At 47.4% G+C, this 19,313-nt stretch overlaps 8 protein-coding genes across 8 annotated transcripts; 4 read left to right on the top strand and 4 right to left on the bottom strand.

Moving 5' to 3' along the window:
* Positions 1-191: 191 nt before the first annotated feature.
* Positions 192-1,441, bottom strand: BKA55DRAFT_531742 (uncharacterized protein; the record flags this gene model as incomplete). Its single annotated transcript, XM_046189249.1, has 4 exons — positions 192-253; positions 325-847; positions 986-1,116; positions 1,258-1,441. The coding sequence occupies 4 exons, from the start codon at positions 1,439-1,441 to the stop codon at positions 192-194; spliced, it is 900 nt and encodes a 299-aa protein (XP_046055841.1).
* Positions 1,442-2,353: 912 nt separating this feature from the next.
* On the bottom strand, positions 2,354-3,030 carry BKA55DRAFT_547728 (uncharacterized protein). The gene is made up of 2 exons (XM_046191058.1): positions 2,773-3,030; positions 2,354-2,720 (listed from the first exon to the last, which is right to left on the bottom strand). Exons 1-2 carry the CDS (start codon positions 2,939-2,941, stop codon positions 2,569-2,571), a joined length of 321 nt encoding a protein of 106 aa, XP_046055840.1. The 5' UTR covers positions 2,942-3,030; the 3' UTR covers positions 2,354-2,568.
* Positions 3,031-3,121: 91 nt separating this feature from the next.
* Positions 3,122-5,167, bottom strand: BKA55DRAFT_547726 (general substrate transporter). Its single transcript, XM_046191057.1, has 3 exons — positions 4,740-5,167; positions 3,594-4,665; positions 3,122-3,547 (listed from the first exon to the last, which is right to left on the bottom strand). The coding sequence occupies exons 1-3, from the start codon at positions 4,843-4,845 to the stop codon at positions 3,226-3,228; spliced, it is 1,500 nt and encodes a 499-aa protein (XP_046055839.1). The 5' UTR covers positions 4,846-5,167; the 3' UTR covers positions 3,122-3,225.
* Positions 5,168-5,660: 493 nt separating this feature from the next.
* BKA55DRAFT_531739 (glycoside hydrolase superfamily) lies at positions 5,661-8,309 on the top strand (the record flags this gene model as incomplete). The annotated part of the gene is made up of 3 exons (XM_046189248.1): positions 5,661-5,721; positions 5,784-7,669; positions 7,716-8,309. 3 exons carry the CDS (start codon positions 5,661-5,663, stop codon positions 8,307-8,309), a joined length of 2,541 nt encoding a protein of 846 aa, XP_046055838.1.
* A 482-nt stretch (positions 8,310-8,791) lies between these two features.
* BKA55DRAFT_547720 (uncharacterized protein) lies at positions 8,792-11,110 on the top strand. The gene is made up of 3 exons (XM_046191056.1): positions 8,792-9,121; positions 9,182-9,928; positions 9,976-11,110. The coding sequence occupies exons 1-3, from the start codon at positions 8,865-8,867 to the stop codon at positions 10,721-10,723; spliced, it is 1,752 nt and encodes a 583-aa protein (XP_046055837.1). The 5' UTR covers positions 8,792-8,864; the 3' UTR covers positions 10,724-11,110.
* Positions 11,111-14,297: 3,187 nt separating this feature from the next.
* On the top strand, positions 14,298-15,980 carry BKA55DRAFT_531737 (uncharacterized protein; the record flags this gene model as incomplete). Its single annotated transcript, XM_046189247.1, has 2 exons — positions 14,298-14,996; positions 15,054-15,980. The coding sequence occupies 2 exons, from the start codon at positions 14,298-14,300 to the stop codon at positions 15,978-15,980; spliced, it is 1,626 nt and encodes a 541-aa protein (XP_046055836.1).
* An 850-nt stretch (positions 15,981-16,830) lies between these two features.
* Positions 16,831-17,901, top strand: BKA55DRAFT_587899 (uncharacterized protein; the record flags this gene model as incomplete). Its single annotated transcript, XM_046194718.1, has 1 exon — positions 16,831-17,901. The coding sequence occupies one exon, from the start codon at positions 16,831-16,833 to the stop codon at positions 17,899-17,901; it is 1,071 nt and encodes a 356-aa protein (XP_046055835.1).
* A 117-nt stretch (positions 17,902-18,018) lies between these two features.
* Positions 18,019-18,939, bottom strand: BKA55DRAFT_1192 (uncharacterized protein). Its single transcript, XM_046184772.1, has one exon. It carries the CDS (start codon positions 18,709-18,711, stop codon positions 18,136-18,138), a length of 576 nt encoding a protein of 191 aa, XP_046055834.1. The 5' UTR covers positions 18,712-18,939; the 3' UTR covers positions 18,019-18,135.
* Positions 18,940-19,313: the final 374 nt, after the last annotated feature.

The raw sequence follows: 19,313 nt of genomic DNA, 5'->3' as shown, positions 1-19,313 counted from the left end.
AGTATAGATGGAAAACGAAGTCTTTTGTCCTATAGGGCCGACCGAACTTGATCATGATTTGTCGTTCAAGGCCATTTGGGTGTGTCCCTCTCGTCGCCGGGAGGGGTTTCCATATAAGCCTATCTAAGCCGTGCCTGATCCTGGGAACCTTAGAAGTAGTGAGGTACAACTTCGATAGACAAGCACTGAGATTATCCCTCACTGACCTCGCCAACAAGTCGCCAAATCCGGCCAGCGATGTGACCATGGGAGCCTGTTGCAATATTTGAATAGAACCCTTTGGAACAAGACCAATATTTCCGAGGTCGTTGACAAGAGACTTACACACGGCAACATAAGTCAACTCTCTTACTTGACCCCAGTGATTATTAAGATAGAAACGCGAGGTGACCACAACGAGGAACGTCTCTTCTGGGTGCGGCATTTCTGGTAGGCTCTTATCGAATCCAGTCCAAGAGAGTTCCAATTCGTTCAGAACACTTCCTTTAACCTGGAAAGAATCTTCGATACTGTCGAGGAGTGAGGCTGTGAGCTGTCTGGTCTCGGTGTCCGTTTTTCCTGAACCTAGGAACTCATCCAGGTTCTCGGCTGTGATCATTATACCAACAAGTTGTTTGCAAATAAACCTCGCATCGCGCACTACTCCATCCTTGCAGTAGAAATCGTGGAGAGGGTCTTCATAAGCCGGACGTCTTCCAGATTCTCTTGTGTCCGGATTGGCGGAGATCCAGTCCGCCACGTTTCCAGCGAAAGAGAAGATATCTTCGTCTTGGACCAAACTTGTAGAGTCAGAAGCCGCTAACTTATAAAGACTACGGGCTATTCCCTCGCGGTATATGTCTCGGGCCTAGTTAGCGATGTAGTCGATGATGAGAAGAACTCGTAGCGCGTTATCGAGCGAGTCCACCTCGCAACTTCAAAGGCGCACAACACGCTGGTTAGAAAGCCTAGCTAGATATTCCCCAAATCGAGAGGGGTTACTCACATAAGAGATTTTCCCGTTCTGTTCATCAACATATGCAGCCTGAACCCTCCACTGCTCATCCTTGTAAGCTAAGAACCACACAAGAGGGCCAGCGTTCCAGTCGCCATCCTTGTCTGCAGCTCGAGCCAAACCTTACTGTATCATTAACAGCTCTCGAATAGCAAGTGAAGTTTGCGTTTGTATATCGGTGAACGTATCGCTTCCCTTCTCGGACTTTGCCTCAATGATGAGAAACGGGAAAACAATGGGCGCGCCGTCAGGTCTGAACGGACTGGACCTGATATTTTGATTTGACTGTAGCAAGCGAGCGAATCTTTTTGTGTCCCGAAGTCCCCAGACGCGATCAGGTCGTTCCTCATGTTTGGGGAGCTGCGCTAGTAGTCCGGGTGAGTATTGAATGGCTTCTTCGGCTCGGTCGTCAAAGAGTGGGCTGATTCCCTGATCTTGGCTGGGCATGGTCAGAAACACGGACGTTGTTGAGCCTGACGGCGAACTTACGTATCATGGCTCAATCACTAGGATTACACTTGCAGGGTTGTCGTCGGTTTTGTTGAGCCTTGAGAGAATTCGGGTCGTTGACGTTATTTCTAGATGGAGTATTCGCAGTGACTTCTTGCTCGGAACGCCAAAGGCGACCTCGACAAATCCGACTGACAGGTCAATTGGATAACAGTCTAAGACGTAGAAATACAACACTTACCAGGCGATCTCTACGGTGAAGCAAGCCATAACCTCTGATTCAAGCGATAGGCGCCATCCACTCTCATTCTTTCTTGCTTCTATGCATTGCTTCGCCTTTTCGGCGATTCGTTTGGCACGGCTTTGGACTTGATAATTCCAAGGGACCCTGGGGAAATCTGCTGAAATGCCCTCACGATATCTCGCATATTTTTCCTGCCGAGTTCTTGGATGTGCCTAAAAATGACATTGCACGCAACAGGCCACAGTGGATTTTGAATTGAGTCAATAGGACCATCAAAGACAATGTTGTACTTCCTTGGCAGCTGTCGCTGGATCTCACGTTGATTGGGTGCCATTTTAGAATGGGAAGCGCCAAGAAGGACGAATGTCAATCGTGATTGTTTGTGTGACTGTTGCGGCCACTGTTATGGATCATGGCTTCACTAAGTACATGGGGCCTGGCCTTAGCCAACGGCCGGCTGAGATGCCCCGCCATGTTGGTGTTTCACTTATCGCCCGTGTAGGCGTGCATATGCAGGTGGATGTGCAAGTAAATGTATTAAGCTGGGATAATGAGTTGGTCAAGGCAGAAATGGATTTATTCTGTTGTCACCTGGGGGGAATTGACACAGACAGAAAGTCAATTTTGTTCATGTTGGCCAGGCTGAAATGCACAGCCATGGTCGCGGCCATGTTGTCACAATTGCAAGGCGTACTCCAAAATTCAGAGTAATGTTTCGTCAATTCGTTGCTATAAACACATGTCGCTGTCTGTTGTATTTGTTCCCTATTTCCACTTCCATGCTCCCATTGCCTCGTACGTCATTCCCCAGCCCCATTTGTTCATCTGTCGTCTTGTTATTATGTGTCGCGCGACTGTCGTCAATTGAGACACAATGCATTTAGGGAACGGGGTCGTAGCCAGAGTTGCGCATGTGAGCCTGGCGGTTCGAGAAGAGGTAGTAGATGATCATTCCGACAACGGGGAAGAGGAAGACAACGAGACACCAGAGGATCTTGTGAGAGACGGGGCGGTTCGACTGAAGGACCTCAACTTTGCATTCGTTAGCATGGTCTAGACAGCGGGGAGACTTGAGGATACGCACTCCAGACAAGAATATCGAGAACCAGAATGATGAAACCAATAATTCCACCACCAGTTCCGTAATGCCACGGCTGGGCACCGGTGACAGTGACCTCGTCAGCGATGGGAGCAGCAAAGGCAAGCGTAGCAAGCCAGAGCTGGAGGAAGGCGATGACAGCGTTGTTAAGCATCTTGACAACCACTTTTTTGCAGAATTATTTGGTGATTTGAGTGAGAAGAAGGTGTTGATACAGAAGAAGAGGGGAAAAGAAGAGGAGAGAAGCCTTTTTGAGAGGAAACCAAGCTTACGACGAGACTGAGCACATGATACATTCACACTGACGTCATTGATAACAACGGAAGCCTAAAACGTCAGATTCAGATTCGACCAATCATTTGAAGTCCAAAGCATTAGATCGACGATCGACGATGCTTGTTTTGATTACTCAGAAGCCTTATCTTATCTCTCCAATCATTATTCCTTCTCCTCAACATCAGTCTTTTCCAACGCAACAGCCTGAGATGGCACTGCATCTTCACCATCGAAAATAACAGCCATTTGCTCCAGTGTATGTCCACGTGTTTCGGGATAAGTAAAGTAGACGACAAAGATAAAAATGAAGAGAATAATGGCGAATACGATGTAGTACTTCCATTTAATCGCATCGAGGGCAATGGCGTTGACAAAGGTGTTGAAGAAGATTGATGCGACTGTTGTGCACCAAGCAACTGTAAGACCACGAGATCGGAGAGAGAACTGCCAGATCTCGCAAGGATATGCGACAAGGAATGGAGTTCTAAATATGTTAGCTGTGACAATATCGAAACATCAGTGAAACTTACAGTCCGACATCATATCCGGCGAAGAATATGAACAGGAACGGCACGACAGCCAATCCAACTGATGAAGCACCAGACTTGGCAAATGAAGCGCTGAGTGCAGTGACGACAACGAATGACAAAAACATGACGCTCGCTGAAGTCAAGAACAGGAATCTTCGACCTAGTCGATCAACACTGACTGCTGCGGCTGTAGCCCAAAGAAGATTCCAAACATTGAGACAAGCCGAAATAAGAGTCTGCTCCGTCGTGGTCTTCAAACCAACAGAGTCCAAGACAAGAGGCAGATAATAAGAAACAACACCATTGCCCGCCCACTGAGCAACAAAACCCAGCGTGACCGAAATAAAAAGTCGATGCCGGTTTCCCTTGGTCTTGAACATGTCGAGATAAGACGCACTCTTTGCAGCATCCTTCTCCGCCGTAATAGCAGCTTCAATCTCCATCATCTGCGTACTCACAATCGGATCATCCCTGTTCCCTCCAGCGTGATACCTCGCAATAACATCCGTCGCCTCCTCCAATCGTCCAACACTGACATACCATCTCGGACTCTCCGGCGCCATCAAAAACCCCGGGAACGCACAAAGCGGTAAGAAGATCTGTAGTAAAACGGGAATGCGCCAAGACCAGTCATTGGGAATAACACGACACGCAAAGGTGACCCATCCACAGATCGTACCGCCTACATACCATCCACACATGAACAGCGCACTAGCGATAGCCCTATGCGAAGGATACGCAATCTCATTGATAAGAACAGGAGCAGAGTTTCCCAAAAAGCCAGCAGCTAAACCGATGAACAGTCGAGCGTACGTAAAAGCTTTTTCATTCGGTGCACCAGCTTGCATTCCGACGCCGATTATAAGAAAGAAGTAGCCTGCGTAGAGACCGGGCTTGCGGCCGTAGCGGTTGGAGCACCATGCTGCGAGGGGAGTACTGAGGCCGTTGCCGAGCCAGTATATTGCTGTCATCCAGCCGAGATATGCGCCGGTGGGGTGGTGCATGAATGTGTTCCAGGTGTTGAGGGCGAGGAGGGAGCCCATTAGGCCGCCGTCGTAGCCGTTTGCTGAGGCTGTTGGAGAAGTTAGGAAGTGTACGTGGTTGTGGAGTGAAGTTATTGCGGATAGATGTGTAAATAAAACTTACAAAAGAGAACGAGTGATAGAATGATGGAGTTGAGCTTCACCAGATGGCTCGTCTTCCACCATGGTCGATGGGATGGCCCATGGCCAACTTCAGTTACGCTGCCCATATTGGCCGTGAAACGACGAGGATGAGTTCAATCAGTCTAGTAACAAAAGAAATATAGGCAATGATCAACTCAAAAGGATTATCCAAGTTTGGTGAGGAAGTGCCCGTGCCGATCATTGAAATCGTGTCGTGGTGAGGATATCCACGAGTCTATATACTCCTCCCATACACGTCTTTGACAAACGAAAAATCCGCCAAAGTACTCCATACCATTTAAAGTATCACATGGCACACTAGGCTCTGTCAAACCCCAGAGTAAATCCTGCCCATGGGGAATCAGACGTTTTCGCGTCTCCCCATACCGCTAGAAAATTACAAGGGCGATGTCGCATTGCGGAGATTTGCTGGTGGGGATTTCACGTAACAAATTTGTATGAACTGTTACGAGGCGGAGAATTGGCATTGTCTAGCTATCTAGCTTGATTGCTGGCGTGATTTGGTGGGGATGGTATTTCTCCGCCCCTTGTCGTGATCCGGCAGATGTTTTCGGACAGAGTTGAGGAGAATTAATCAGCGCACCATGCGAGTAATTCTTGGAATGTTGTTTAGTAGTGTATGATGATCATCATTGTAGTTTTGCTCCACTTCAAGATAAAAAATGGACTGGATGTAGCTCCTGGCGGAGATTTACCAATCTCATGACGGAGCACGAGGATGAGAATGCTGGACCGCGATCATCTTGATGAACTATATAGCTCACTAACACTATTGGTTAGTGAACCGCATTTCTGTTCGAGCTAAAGTCCCTTGCCTTGCCAATGATCAATCCCATCATCACTTTGCCAAACTCGAGCAATTGAGATGAGGTATACAAGAATGGATGTCGAGGCCCTCATACAGCAACTGACCCTTGAGGAGAAGGTCCAGCTCACTGCTGGTAAGACATAGCAACACTCATAAACACTGCATGTAACATCCCTGACTGACTGAAATGACTAGGAGTGGGCTGGTGGCACACAGCAGCAATTGAGCGCCTCTCAATACCCCCAATCCGCCTCTCAGACGGCCCCAATGGCGTGCGAGGAACTCATTTCTTCGACAGCACCCCATCATCATGTCTTCCCTGCGGTACTGCCCTAGGCGCAACATGGAACACTGACCTCACCTACCGTCTTGGTCAATTACTCTCTGATGAAGCCCACGCCAAAGGTGCACATGTCCTTCTCGGTCCTACTGTCAACATCCAGAGAGGACCATTAGGCGGAAGAGGCTTTGAGTCTTTTTCCGAAGATCCTATTCTCTCGGGTATCTTGGCAGGGCACTATGTACGTGGTGTGCAGAAGAATGGCGTTTCAGCTACGATGAAGCACTTTGCTTGTAATGATATGGAGAGTGCGCGTATGGCTGTTGATGTACAAGTGACGGAGCGAGCGCTGAGGGAAGTGTATCTTCTTCCGTTCATGATTGCCGCTGAGATGGCGAGTCCAAGAGTCTTCATGACGGCCTACAACAAAGTTAACGGTACGCACGCGCCAGATAACCATCACTTGCTGCAAGACATCCTTCGCGATGAGTGGAAATGGGATGGATTAGTTGTGAGCGATTGGTTCGGCACGTACAGTACAACTGAGGCCATCAACGCGGGGCAAGATCTCGAAATGCCAGGTCATACAAGGTGGCGTGGCGAAACATTGGTGCACGCTGTTACGTCTAATAAGGTCAAGAGATCAACTTTGGATGAGCGTGTGAGGAATGTCTTGAAGTTGGTCAAGCATTCTATCGAAAATACGAGTATCCCACCAAACGCGCCGGAGACTCAACTCCAGAGCGATGAGAATACTCGGCTTCTTCGAGAAGCTGCTGCTGAGTCTGTTGTGCTTCTTAAGAATGACAGGGGAACCCTACCACTGGACCCAGCCAAGAAGGTGGCAGTGATTGGACCAAATGCCGACATCAGCACTTATTGTGGTGGTGGAAGTGCAAGCCTTCGAGCGTACCATACTGTCTGTCCACTCGAGGGCATCAGGGGTATTGCGAAGGAGGTGTCTTTCACCAAGGGACTTTACGGTCACCGGTCGCTACCTCAAATCGGAAAACTTCTGAAGACAATTGATGGACAGCAACAAGGCTTTACTCTTCGCATATACAACGATCCGCCTCCCAGTTCCGGACCAGATACACGTAAAGTCCTCGAGAATAGAATCCTTGACGACTCAAATATCTGGTTTGTGGACTATGAGCATCCATCGCTGGAGCAGATCTGGTACGCCGAGATTCAAGGTATCTTCACACCAGAGAAGTCTGGAGAATGGGACTTTGGTCTTTGCGTCCACGGCACTGGCGAGCTCTTCATTGATGGTGAGCTGGTGGTCTCAAATGTTACCGATCAACAACCAGGCAGTTCCTTCCTTGGTTGCGGTACCGTAGAGAAGATAGGGAGCAAGATGCTTGAGGGTGGTAAGAGTTACAACGTGGTCGTGCGCTGGGGCTGCGACAAGACTTCTGATCTCAAGGTCTCGGGAGTCGTTGACTTTGGACAAGGCGGTATGCGCCTTGGCGGATGCCCCAAACTTGAGCCGCTACAGGCATTCCAAGAAGCTGTTGAGTTGGCCAAGAGCGCAGATCAAGTCGTTCTTTGTGTTGGAACGAGTGGGGAGTGGGAGAGTGAAGGTCAAGATCGAGCAAACATGTCTCTTCCTCCCGGCAGCGATGATCTGATCTCCGCAGTGCTACAAGCGAACCCCAACACGGTGGTACTCATCCAGAGTGGTACGCCTGTTTCAATGCCGTGGGTGGACCAAGCTAGCACTATTGCGCAAGCGTGGTTTGGCGGCAATGAGGCCGGCAACGGAATCGCAGATGTGTTATTTGGTGTTGTCAACCCTGTAGGTCAACCCTCAACTCAGTTAAGTTCTCAACTAATAGTGTTAGTCCGGAAAACTTCCCATTACCATGCCTAAGCGTGTAGCGGAAAACCCCAGTGCCTTGAGCTTCCGATCAGAGGGAGGTCGAGTGCTGTACAGTGAAGACGTGCATGTCGGCTATCGCTGGTATGACACATTAGAGATCGATCCCTTGTTTCCGTTTGGACATGGCCTATCTTATACTACCTTTGAGCTTTCTGACTTGCAGATTGAAGAGCATGGAGAGTCTGAGAGCAAGACGGTGGTTGTGAGTGTCAATGTGACCAACACTGGCTCGCGATCGGGCGCTGCTGTTGTGCAAGTTTATGTCAAGCCACCTCACCCAACGCCGCTCACAGCCTCTGCTCTTGATACAATTACGAGATCTAGCAAAGAGCTCAAGGGATTCGCCAAGATACATCTTGAGGCAGGGGCAAGCGGTAGGGCAAAGATTCAGCTGGATGTGCTTCGTGCGACAAGCTATTGGAGCGAGAGGGAGGATTGTTGGCGCAGTGATGGGGGAGACTATACGGTTCTTGTTGGTATGAGCAGTAGGTGTGAGTTTCTGGACAAGACGTTTACGGTTAGAAAGTCTACGACATGGAAGGGACTTCGGTCATGACGAAAGTTAACTACCCTGCATTTAAATATACAGGTTTGATAAATTATCAATCAGTCAGTGATTAATCTGATGCTACAAGAAATACTAACTCATATATGTTACCTGCATTGAATGGCTTCCTATCATTTTTCCCTAATTTCGTTTTAACTAATACTTGGTGGAAGATGAAAATCAAGAGATTCTCATGTTTGTGAGCTCCATTGAACGAACAAGATACTGTGAACAATTCAATGATGCCTTCACAGCACTCAACCAAATCCGTAGCGGGTTATCGTGACAAGTCAAACTTGATTAGCTTTTCAATAGTTCAGACTCATACTAGCCGAATTGATGCCGTCCGATTGATCTATGGCATCGTCCTTTTCACCGAATCCTTGGAAGTTCCCCACCAGTTTAGGCGTAGAATTGCGGCTCCGACCAAAATGAGCTAACGAAAAAGTCCAAGCGGCACATGACGCTCACTGAACACTACTGCGGGTCTTGTTTAACTCCGCAGTCTGTATTTCTCCGCCTCGTCAACCCCAGAAAGTTGTCCCGACTGATCGGTTACCTATCATGGCAGCGACAGACGCAGACCCCAGTACATCATTGCTGTCAACTGACAATGAAGCCGATGAGTCTATCACAGTTGGCCGAGAAAAGGCGAGGCAGTTGAGTACCAGGGCATGTGATGCTTGTCGCGCTCGGCGGAGGAAGTGCGTGTTTCCGAGAGATGGTGCAGGAACAGCGTCGCATTGCGTGGGATGCTCGAGACTGCATATTCAGTGTAGCTTTGATATACCTACGAGGCCTAGAGGCCCGAAGAGAAGAAGGTGAACAGACCGAAATCTTGGTTTTGTCGCGTCAAATGAAGGCTGGCTAACAAGTAACAGGACTCAGCTACCAGCAGTTATTTCTCCAGAATTACACGTCGAGAGCCCGACCCATTACGAAGAAGAAGAAACACTCCATACAGAAGTCCCGACACCTCTCGGCAATTCTCATCTAAGTCTGGCATTCGGATCATCACCAAATACACCATCACCATGCCGCCCACCGATCCATGGTCCCGTCGCGCATCTCAGCCAGCCTCAAAATGTCGAATACTTCGATCATCAGTTCCAAACCGATGAGATCTGTCCTCGGAGTTTGTTCATGACTATCATGGCGGATTACATCGATCATATTTACCCGCTTGTTCCTGTCGTACATCTCCCAACCTTCCGTAACGACTTAGCATCGAATAAGGATATCACCGACCTCGATACTCTGCTACTCTTGGTTTCAATCGCCGCTTTGACGGTGGGCTTGCTACCATCAAAGTTTGACAGTTATCACGCCCTGGCCGCCCGCTTCGGTACTCGGACGGCCATGATCAGCCGCTGTTCTCAGATGTGCATTCGTCTTCGCCCTGCAGATTACTGGGATCATATCAGCCATCGAAAGTGGGCTATGACTTATTGTCTGTCGATAGGCGTATTTCAGGTTGGACAGATCAATCAGAGTCGCATGTTTGAAGCAGAGTCAATGCAGCTTGCACGATTGCTAGGTATGCATCTCGTTTCTGAGTACGAGGGCTTGAACCCCATTGAGACTCAACTACGGAAGAAGTCATTCTGGTTACAGCTCTACACTTTCGCGTAAGTTCATAATTGGGGACTTTTGGTCTCGACTTACGATTACGCAGACATTCCAAGATACAGCCCGGTAGATGTAATTACTTGACATATCTTGACAACTATACCCTTCGTGACGTCAACTTTGCTGCATTGGAACCTTTGAACATAGTCGATGAAAACATCACAGAAACTGGCATCGTTGGCCAACTCCCCTCAACACCATCCGTTGGGCTGCCAAACAACACCGACTCCGCTGATGATGCCCCATTTCACTCCACCACCGTGTTTATCATGGCCTCTCGCGCATTTCTTTTGGGGATGAGAGAGTCAATGTTCAATGATGGCTGCAACTGCGGTTTTGGTAGATCCCCAGAGGAACGTCTATCGAAGCTAAGAGACCTTCTTGATCAACTGAGGTATATACTAGATGGTCTGCCAACGCATATGCGCCAATGGGGACCGGGTGATAACTACCAGTCTTTCGACCGCAATGAGAACCGCCAAGGTGCTTTTACCGAATCTCATATCGAGCATTTGCAGAACGAGAGCACCAGAGCCAACTTGCACGTCAGTCACTTGTGGCTTCAGAACTTTCTCCTAGACAAGATGGATGTCGCCTTACAAGAGATGAAAGATAGAGAGGGAGATGACGCGTATATCACAACTCAACTTAAGCAAAACTGGAGAGACCGTGAAGACGTAGCCCGCCAACTACTTCACATCCTCCACAGCATCCCCCATGCGTACTTAGAGCCCAACGGTCTATATCTCGTAAGTCTCATCTCACCTTCTCGTCATGATGTTTCCAAACACTGATACTTTGTGCTAGATCTACAAAGTGCGTAGCATTGCTAGTTCTCTGCTGAACTGTCCATTTGAGACGGATAGGCAGCTTTCCCGGCGGGTTTCGGAGTACATACAGGAGTTTACAAAAGTGCTGTCATATCTCGATCGGAGCGAGATTGTGAACACCGACGGCCTTAGGAGTTGGATTGACGAGGGCCAGCATACGAATCATGACAGCTAGGACAGGGTGATCCTCTTCGGATGATTTGTAAAACAATCTCTCGCGATTTGATACAGATGCCACACAAAGGGTGCGTGCGTTGTGATCGTTGTTTTAGGTCGTAATAAGCGCGGCCATCCCGTAAGAGAACTTTTGACCTTAAACCCAAGGTACTAAAATTTCATAGTCTAAAGGCCTACTAAATTATACTAAACTTACCTAAACCTTTTTATCGCTTAGGGTAGAGGCGTTAGGCTTTTTTTGCCTCCCTACGTATTGTCTGTTACACATATGTAGAATCCCCCAGAAAAGGATATGCAGTTGAACAGAAGTAAGACAGCAAATAAAGATTTAGTTCCCTGTGCATCCATAGTCTTGGTCTGCTATGTAAGCCATTACATCCTGCTCATTCTCAGCTCTTCAATCCTAACAACACAACCCGATTTTGCAAACTAAACAACTCTGTCAGAATGAAGTCCCTTGGCTCGATTACCCTCGTCGTGACCTTGATCGGTCTATCCATCAAGCCCGTCTCAGCCCGCTGCTTTTGATCTTGGCGATGATGAATGCGTTTTGCGTCTTCAGAATGAGATCAATTCTTGTGCTCACGGAGGGAGCTCAGTTATTAGTGACTGGCTTTTTACGTAAGGTTTATCTTGTCTTAGATTAAGTATTGACTGATGAGATGATAGGGCCGACCCAAGTAACGGCATCTGTTGAGAAGTTGGACCAAGACTCATATTGTTTGACTCGGATGTAGAATTGACGTTTGGCTGTCAGTGGAGACTTGGCTATTTATCCCAGATTATGTTCACTCCAGGCCATGAGAATTCTACAAGTTCTCCAGGCCGAGAAGGTCATTTGATTTTTTTTACTTGTGTTTATTGGACAATTCATTGTCTATATAGATAAATCCCTTACACAACTATACAGCATCACTTGTTGAGTTTTGTGTTCATCACTTTACAAAAGATGGTATTTGGTGTCTTTCAGGTTATTTGTGCGTTGATGGGGTCAATGGAGAGCCCAATACATGCCTCGACATCTATGCTGCAATCTCAGATCCTTCTAAAGAGAGTTACAGCGAGCGGTCATAACACCAGAGACCCAACCGCCGACTGTGGCGCTCAAGTTACAGCCTAGTGAGGATCCCCCATCCCCCTCCGCACAGTTGCTATCGTAGTCGTCCGAATCATCCCCGCCAAACCAATCGTGCTTGTATATCTCCCGCTCGTTGACTGGGAAACCGTCCATCTCCCGCATCTACATAAATACATTTCGCGTGACCTGTTCTGAAATATCCCTATCTGGGTCTAGCCCTTTGTAGTCTATAAGACTAGCAGCTGCAGGATGACTTGACTTTAATAAAGGACGAATGATTGTAGTCAAGGCGGCTGCTTCTTAGACTTCCTTCTTCCTTCCTGCATAGTTCCAGGTGATCTTGGAGAACTCGAGTCTGTGTCTACCTAGGCATACTATATAAAGACGAATATCGAGGTCTAGATCTTTAACAGCCGTTAAGCCAAGAGGTGGATATAGGTAGATTGGTGGGAATCTGTATCTAGCTATCCCTTGGGTAAGGAAAGCTAGTATGAACTTATGCCTGCGTGAGATCGAAGTAGTGTCTTCTGGCTATTAAGGGACGTAATCCTGAATAAAGGAGATTAGAGTGCCAGTCCAAGTCGCTTCATGAATATCGATCCTATTGAGTCCGAGGAGTCCTCTGGGGCCTCTTAAGAAACCCCTATATAAGCCAGTAATAATGGCACCAAGCCATAGGAAACTCAGATAAGGGCTTTGAAGGGAGAATATCCAAGTTAGAATATCTAGGTTTTATATTAACCCTAACTAGAAGATAGTGGCAATACCTTATAACCATAGACCACAGGTATTGCATAGTATGCTAGGCTTATAGAAAATACTGCCAAGAATGGACTTTACTCTGTAAAGGTTATAGGATAAGGTAAGGAATCTATCGAAATGCCGGATATCTTGCCCATAGATTGGTTCCTCTATTGATTATGCACTTAACCTGATTCTTGAAGTTATAGTAGATATTCGTGGCACCAGAAGTAGGATGCTTATCCTATCATAGTTAGCCAACAGGAGTATAAGGGCTATTGCAAAAGCAATACGGTTTTAATCATAAGCGGAATAGAGTATATGATAGTCTGAAATATACTAAACTGCTATCTTAAGACTTAGGTAGCGTTAATAACTAGGCGTTTTACTCCTTAAGGCGCTAAATAATCATATAGCTAGAAGTGATTCCAATATTGAGGACTAAGGAGATATGAATTTATAGCATCTATACGATATGGAAGCCTTCTAACCTTAACTAGGCGAGATTAGAGCTGCCTACTATCATGCAGTATCGTCACTGATATTTCTAATATCTATAATTGCTTCTATATTATCGCAAGTATACGTGGCCAACTACTTGGCTTAACTATTAGTATACTCTAGTAGCGATACTTGAGAGAAGATCTCGGCCTATCGCGCTAATAAAGCATACGCCTATGCGAGAATAAGGACTATAAGATAATTATTACTTTACTTAAACCAGATAGATGGTAGGAGAGGCGATTTAGTTGGGGTAAATAATCTAGTAGGCGTAGTAATATGCGGCAAAATTCGAAAAGGCTGCTTAAAGGGCGGTAAATTACAGGACCCTGTCCTAGGAACCTATGTTAATATGGCTATTAGTAACCTAGTAGCATCGAGTTCAAGTCCGATCAGAAAGTAAGGGTGCTGAGGGAAGAGATACTCGACCTATAAGCTGGCTAATAAAATTCGAGGATCTTCAGATACCTGCTTGAATAAAGCTAACCAGGTATTGTACCCTTTCTCATAGAAAATACGAAAAAGGAAGTCATCGAGCCGCAGAGGGTCATTCGCCATTGTTCTTTGTTTGACATCTTTGGAAATGAAAGTGGAATGCGGTTAGTGGAGAATCATATGTAATTAAAAGTATATGCGACTAACGGTTATATATACTATCGGGGAAACACAACCAACAACCAACATCAGGCCAGGTATTGGTTCTTGCCGCCTGGAGCTTTTTACACTTCACAGTCGGCTAAGCGCCATAATCTATCTAGCTCTAATTAAAGATGGACTTTTGCCGCCAAGATAACGCATATGACTTAAGGAATTAGATATTAGCCCGACCTTGCTCTTTAATAGGCACTTACTAAATAGAAGGATGGCGGTTAGGATAAGTGGAGTGACTCGATATGAACTTGATTATATATATAAAGAGCATTCAAGTAGAACTGTAGAAGTTAGAGAATAGACAAAAGATTACTGTCTAAACCCTTGAATCTGAGTATAGTTGCTTCCCTGTATCTAAATGCTGCGCTTGATGGATTTGGAGGCTGAAGAATGCTGTCGATGTCCATGCTTGCCTCTGCTTGGATTTCTGTAGCAAAAAGGCTGGTGATGAAAGTCTCGCTGCAGGCCACAACACAGACTCCTTGGAGCGCTGAGAAAAGAGAAGAATGTTGGGGTGCAGTAACGATGACAAATGCGTCAACATCAGTAATAATGCCCTCGAGTCAGTGCTGTGGATGGGTTGATCTGGACACCTCCTTAAAGCGTATACTGCTTATAGAAAATCAGATTTGGGGCCCATATTTTACTGGGCATTGTATACTCGCTTCTCCCGTGGATTTGAGCTGTTTTGGTGAGATTGTTCAGCGCCGAGTCTTTGCCTTTCAGTATTTTGAGGCTTTCGAAAGACAGAAGGTGTTCTCAGACTCTGATATGCAGTTCGACTTGAAGGCTTGCCCTGAAGATTTGCTTGACACCTGGGGTCCTGGAGATTTCATCATGCCAAAAAATGACTCAGAAAACCTCCATGCAATATCGATTGGTGGTGGCCTAATTATCTCCACCTCTACAGAAAACCACCAGTTGCCCATTCTGCACTGGAGCCGTGCATCGGAGGGCAACACAATATCCTCTTCAACTTTCCCTCGCAATGAAAAGATGTTCATCGGGTCAAGAGTCTCGATAAACCAGGCCTGCAGGGTCACCCCACAGGAACAAGTTCAGATGGCTATTCCATGGTTGAAGGAGCTAGTAACATTCCCAAGCTACTGAGAAGTGTCTGAAAGGCAGCTAGGTCTTGGCTTACAGGGCGGACAAAGCGTTGTGGGAATAATGAACTTCGCCCAGACGTGGGTAAAGAGACTGGGCCAGACCAAGAAGTCCAACATTCTCGCCAAGAGATCGCTTTCCATCGCCGATCTAGAAGGGCCTTTCGCTGTCCAGGTTAGCTTTTGTACTGGCATCGCCCGACGGGTGCGGCTGCGAGAGCTCCTCGCCGATGTCCTACCCGCTTACGTTGCAGACCTCGCTACCCAGCCCTATTACTGGAAGAGACTTCAAGGCTGTAACATCCTGCAGATATTGCGAGATGGCGATTTTAGAGCACGCTACCAAAAGCTAGACCGTGAACTGCAAGCAAAATTCGAGACTCTCGCTATCGCTGTCCTGTTTCTATTGCAAGACACGGGTGTAGATACGAAGGGTGAAAAGTTCGTTGTTGGTTGCGCCCCGTTGGAATTAATAGTCCAATGCTTCAAAATACCCATTGAGAAGGAGAGCTTCTGGGCTCGAATACTTGCCGACTCTGAGGACGTAGCGACCTTCGCTTACGTGGCGACGAGGTGCTTCGAAACGGACCTGGTTAGATGTCGAGGTCCGAACGAGCCATGGGTGAACACAACAGCCCTGTTCTGGGCAGCTGTATCACTGTGTCAAGGCCGGCTAGTCAAGGAGGGAATAACAGCACAACAGACAAATTGGACTTTGAAGGATTCAGAGGCGTATCTTATCGGGCGAGCCGACGCACCATTACTTGTTCGAGTCATTCGACCCAGTGTCCAGAACGAGCCAGAATTGCTGATTTCGATGAGCACAATTATAGCTCCGTTTTTGAGAAGGTGGAACAGGAAGGTGGGATACAGAAGGCCATGGAGGTTGCGAGAAAGCAGAGCTATAGATCATCAGCATCAGATGGCTGAGAGTGTTGTGGTGACTGCTGACTTTGGGACTTCATAATGAATGAATGATAGGATACAATCGGTTCTTATGTTTTCGATTTTGCAATACGTAGACAATATTTCGGTAACGTATTATATATAGGGGGGTTTTCATTTTATAATAACTAGCGTTAAGGAAAAAACGACCTTTAGGTAATTTAATTGTCAAGAAATGAATTCAGGCTCTATAACCTTATGTAATTCCACTTAAAGATAAATAACATTATTAATTATTATGTGCCTTAAAATTTTACCTGGACATTATATAGCCTTGTAGATGGTATATTTCTTTTATCTCTGCAATTTGACCGGCGTTTGCTAGACAGCGGCCAAATAGCAAATGCGTGAGCGGATATAGAACGGCAATAATTCGAAAGGCCTGGGAACGTCCAAGTCCGATAGAGCTACGATAAGATGGGTGTGAGGTGACTGTCCATGTTTCATATCATGAACGTCCCGAATTTGCGTTGGAGAATATCAGAAGGACAAGTATTCATTGGTACTCATGAATCCAAGCCCCCAGCTTCTAAATACCTGACGGAAAATTCTATACGGGCGATGGTAATAAAACTGGCTTAACCTCATACTATCGGCCGAGCCGACCAGGCCTCAGAATCACGTGCGAGTCTGGTGATGCCCCTCCCTTGCCTCAAGCATCTGATCAATTATATCCATCACCGTCAAAAAGTAACCCCATCTCATCCTATATAACATATTGCATTTCACATTTTTGTCACACACAATTATAAGCTCTAAATCATTTCATTTTCGAAACCGTTTCATCCTCAAGTTATAGCCAAAACACCACTTTTCACTTCCCCCGCCTCAGATCAAACCCTAAAAAGCAAAAAAGCACACCACAACGCGCCATGCCATTGCCAGAACCACGCGAGCTCACTCCTCGGGTCTGCGAGTTGGAAACCTGTAGCGAGACAGACAAAGATCTTCTCAAGCGCTGCTCAAGCTGCAAAGTCGCCTACTACTGCGGAGCATCCCATCAAACAGCTGATCGAAGCCGTCACAAAAATGGCTGTGCCATCATCAAAAAAGCACGCAAGGCGGTAGAGAAGGAAGAGCAGGAGCTTCGCGATCATCCGGGAGATATGTTCACCCCTCCGAATATCTTTGAGAATGGCGTTGGGCACTTTTGGGGTATTCATGAGACGCGCGCGTACATGCGTGCGCGATATCATATGGTCGATGTGTTGCTTCAGGTTTTTGGTACGCCAGGTGGTAAGATTGATGCTGTTCAAGAGGCGTTGGATCATCTCCTTGATATGCTTCGTCTTTGTCGGGGCGATAACATGGGTGTGAGGGATCTTGTGCCGCATTTGTACATTCGGCTCAGCAGGGATCAGGAAGCCTACGATTTCGTCGAATGGTATGCTACTACTGGCTCCGAGTCCAAGTACGATTGGGGTGACATGGATCAGCCATACCTCGATGTCAAGGATGCGGATGTTTTGGAAGAACCATTGGAGGCTTGGTCAAACGGGAAATATCTCAGCTTAGGCCACGTGGCAGCTGTGACGCTCATAAAAGTGAGAATCCTGCTTGACTTACAGTCTGCTCAGAACACCACCCGGGCCCTCAACGGTACTATCCCGCCAGAGATCATCGAACTTATACGCAGTGAGCTCGTCGGCAGTGCTGTGGCGTCACGTCCGCAGATCCTCATGGGCAGCACAGAACATCTCTCCAAGCTCATCAAGAAGCTTAAGGACCAGATTGTTAAGCTTTATAGATCTGTGAACGAGTATAACCCTCACTTCTGGCGCTTGATGCTGAGAAGTCCAGTATCGGCAGCTTCGCAAAGACCTGGGATGTACTCACCTGAAACGAAGGAGGAAGCATGTTTGATGATTGGATACTGCCTTGCTTCTTGGGTTGAGACCCCCGGAGCGTTTCAGTTGATGAAGGATTTAAGTGAAACTGTTTAGGGGAAGTAGGTGTTCGGTTCTTTTTGGTCATGTTATGGCTATCAGGTTGTACCATTATATGATCGCTACTGTGGGGCACAGCCCCTCTTCTATCCTCAGAAATACAATCTGGCTCTGGCCGCCTCATTTTGCTACTCCGGTAATGACGAGGTTCGCGCGTTTGAGCGGGAAGAAAATGAATTAAGGGTGCAGACAGATGCTGTTATAGCCCTGAGACCAAGATATAATAGGATCCTAGCTCGTCTCTAGAACAATCTTCCTCCTAAGCCTCACAATCCACACAGCATACAACAGCCAACAAATGACAACACTGACCAGTCTGCCAGTGGCGACGCCTCCGAACTGCTCTGGCCGGCTCCATATTGCGGTGGAAGCCCACCGGCTGATTTCTGCGGCACTGGCGAAGGTCGTCTCGACGCCTGCAAACCCGACACGGCGCGCTGCCGACACCCGTGTCTGGACAATCTGCTGGACAGCAACATTGTGCGTCCAGGAGCCAAACCCACTGAATCCCAGGGACAATAAAATCGACGCCGAAAGTAGCGGGAAGGCAGATGCTGGATCTGTCGTGTTAATAGGCACCAGTACGAGGGCGATATAACAAGGGATCGTAAAAGCGAATTGTGTGGAGACGCCGGAAAGGCCAAGTGCTGCGATGGGGTCGGGGATAAGGCTGAGGGGATATTTGGCAAGGAAGCTGGCGGCTATGGGGAAGGTTATGGTCGAGGAGTTCTCCATGATTGATATGACGGTGCGGGCGAAGGTAATAAGTGAGAGTGAGTAATGTCGACTCAACAGATACGTAGTCATGGAACCAGACAGAGATAGGACAGAGAAGGGCTGTAAGGCCGTTGACAGGGAGGCTAGGAGTTTGTCAGTAGACCTGTTTTAAGCTTGAGAGTGAGATGTTATACCCAGGCAAACATCATTGGTGAAGTAGAGTGCGAGGCTGTTCTTTTGGACTTCCGGCTCGCTCATGCCTTCTTGGTCACTTCCCTGTTCAGATCCTGCAGCATCTGGTTGACTGGCACGTTCCCGTTGAAGTACAGGACAGTGGTTCCAAGCACTTCTAGCAGAGATCAGCTCGATTCCAACCGTCATCATATTCAGTCCTGCAGTAATCGCTGCAAGGACTGCGGAACTCTCTTGTGCAGCAACCCTAGAAACGAAGATCGGAGCCAGCATCTTGGAGGTCAAGTCTATGCGTCTCATAACGGCATTCAGGTGGTGCAGCGGCGGCTCCGAGCATTCTGAGGCAATGGTAGGAACCCAGTCTCTCTCCATGACGAACTGGTTACCCACAGCGCACACCCTCTCGATGATGCTGCACGAGATAACGACTGCTACCAGGAATGTTTTCAAGAACCAGCTGCATATCCATCCCGGAAGGTCGGGATTAATGCACTTAGTCG

The sequence above is a fragment of the Fusarium redolens genome, assembly GCF_020744475.1.
Source record: "Fusarium redolens strain MPI-CAGE-AT-0023 chromosome Unknown BKA55scaffold_1, whole genome shotgun sequence".
NCBI classification, from domain to species: Eukaryota; Fungi; Ascomycota; class Sordariomycetes; order Hypocreales; family Nectriaceae; genus Fusarium; species Fusarium redolens.
Note: the sequence above shows the minus strand (reverse complement) of the source record. Positions and strands in the feature narration are given on the sequence as shown.